Here is a 2,547-nt window from a genome sequence, read left to right on the forward strand (position 1 = left end):
GTATATAACGATGTATACCAGCGACCACCGACAGTTCCTTTGGGAGGTGTGATAATTTTTCAAATCGATTGGTCAAGTAGATACTAGGCATGCCCTTCAATGAAACACTTCGCAGCTTTGCACTATCGAATGGCAAGCATGTGTCACATTTTGTACACGACGAAATTATAAACGAGTTGCTGAATATTGTGTGGGATGGTTCTACAGTAAAAACGTCCCTGGATATAACGGAATGTTTATATCCGAAATTTTTATGCTTTGATCTTTTTAGGTATTTTAACCTGTTCATCTAGAACGCTCACGCGATCGTATGTGACATACACGGCTGTGAGTATGAGAGATGTTTCACCGTAAGTCCTCGGTCTTCGTATAATTATTCACGGTAGCTCATTCAAAATCGCATTGACCCACAATGTAATACTCAAAAAGGTATGTTGGAATATAAGTAACTATAAAATTCTATTTGAAAATATCAGACAACTTATATTGTACCTGACGCCACAACTTGTACAGGATAACATGAATTAAATATCGAAAATAATCATCTCAATGTCTCAGTGGTAGTAGGGTTATACCTACCGTGTTTCCGATGCCTGCTCGGACACCGTAACTCTGCACGGGTCATCTAACCTCTTTTGGTTTAGTCTTTTGGCATTTTCCAAACGTAAGCTTCCAAAACGAATGGCGAAAGTCGCGGTTTGAAAATGCGTAAATGAAAGGATTCATACAACTATTAACATATCCGAGCCAGGTGACGAAACCCAGTAAAATAGGATGGACATAGCACGATTTACAAAATGGTTCGATCACATAAACGAGAAAAAAAGGCAGCCAACAGAGAATAAAAACACCGACTACCACCGCTAATGTTTTCGCCGCTTTACGTTCTTTCGCAAAACAAGCACGGAATTTCTTCGAGTTTGTGTTAGCGTTCCGATCGGTTTGTTTAAGCGTTGGACTACGACCGTTTTTCGCGGCGATAGTCACAACTTGGTTATTTTTATGATGAGTATAAGTTATCAGATCATTTTTACATTTGAAACTTTGGTAATTTGCGTAGTGGATCCTATTAGCAGATTCATTGAGAGCTCTAGATCGGCTCAGTGTATTTTTCGACGCGCAATTTTCGCTCAGAGGCATTTTAAGAATGCCGGTTAAGGCCACGTGAGCCGGGGTTGATTGTGTCCGATCCGTTGAATCACTTTGGTTACTTCCATCGCTTATTTGATTGCCATCTTGTTTCTCACCGGAAGTGTCGTCACTTCCTCTCGTTTCGCTCAAACTCAATTCGTCGACGTTTGTTTCGTTGCAGGTGTATCGTGAACTCCTCATAATACTTCTCCGGTACGGTTTCAATCTGATTTCTCGTTCGCGGGCAACTTTGAAAATATTCGCGTAAACGAATAACATAACTACAAGCGGGATATAAAACGAACCGAGCGACGAATAGATGATATACCCTGGATCCCGAGTCAGATAGCACACGTGGTCATTGGTATCCCATCGTCCTTCTTCAGCCCAGCCGAAAATAGGAGGACAAGTTATAATACTCGAGGCTACCCACACGATGGCGATCATAATCAAAGCCAGCTTCTTGCTTCTTTTTGTAGCGTAAATTAAGGGTCTAGTGATGGCGAAATAGCGGTCGACACTTATACAGCACAAATTAAGTATCGAAGCGGTACATAACATGACATCAAAGGAAATCCAGATATCACAAATAACGTATCCGAACCACCAGCGGCCAGTGAGTTCGATAACGATATGGAACGGCATCACTAGTATAGCGACTAATAAATCAGAAATTGCCAACGAAACGACGAAATAATTCGTCACCGTTCGCAGTCGACGGTTCGTAAAAATGGCCATAACGACGAGAATGTTGCCGAACACAGCAATTAAAATGATACTTCCCAATACAACACCAACAATTATACTCCTCCAGAGGCTTATCTCGGCACCTTTATCTATATCAGACCCGTTACCAGTGAAATACACGAGAATAGTTGTGTTGTTTGTTATATGATAAAACTCCTCCTCGATGTCCATGTTTATCGGCTTGCCTCGCCGCCTTCTCGAGGAGTCGATCTAACCGCTATCTCAAATAAACCCATCGGTCAGTAATTAGCGAGCAAATACTCGAACAAAAACAGACAACGCCTGTTTGCCTGTTTGCCATCGACGTTTACCATCCACGTCAAGTACTAAACAATAGGATTGCGGTCAACGAAATCTACCTCGCAGTTTTTTGCTCGCGAACTAATCCGAATCGCATTTAAAATCGCTTCCGAATTCGAGAATAAATCATTGGGCAGTCAGATTGATTATTTCCTTGTTTATTATTCCAGTTGCGGAAAGATAATCCGTTATATCCACGAATCGATATTAACTGATACGGATAATCCTTGAACAAGTGAAGCACTTCGGGTATCGGAGTCTTTTCCGACGATTCCTATACAGCATGTGCGCTTAAATCGAACATAACGCCAATGTATATAGTTCAGGTTGTCACTCGTAATGGTACGAATATATTGAGCGACACTTTTC

The 2,547-nt window shown here is 41.4% G+C and overlaps 1 protein-coding gene across 1 annotated transcript; it reads right to left on the reverse strand.

The window, feature by feature from the left end:
* Nucleotides 1–621: 621 nt before the first annotated feature.
* On the reverse strand, nucleotides 622–2,049 carry LOC141899159 (putative G-protein coupled receptor No18). Its single transcript, XM_074785316.1, has one exon. It carries the CDS (start codon nucleotides 2,047–2,049, stop codon nucleotides 622–624), a length of 1,428 nt encoding a protein of 475 aa, XP_074641417.1.
* Nucleotides 2,050–2,547: the final 498 nt, after the last annotated feature.

This window comes from Tubulanus polymorphus, chromosome 2 (assembly GCF_964204645.1).
Source record: "Tubulanus polymorphus chromosome 2, tnTubPoly1.2, whole genome shotgun sequence".
Lineage (NCBI taxonomy): Eukaryota > Metazoa > Nemertea > Palaeonemertea > Tubulaniformes > Tubulanidae > Tubulanus > Tubulanus polymorphus.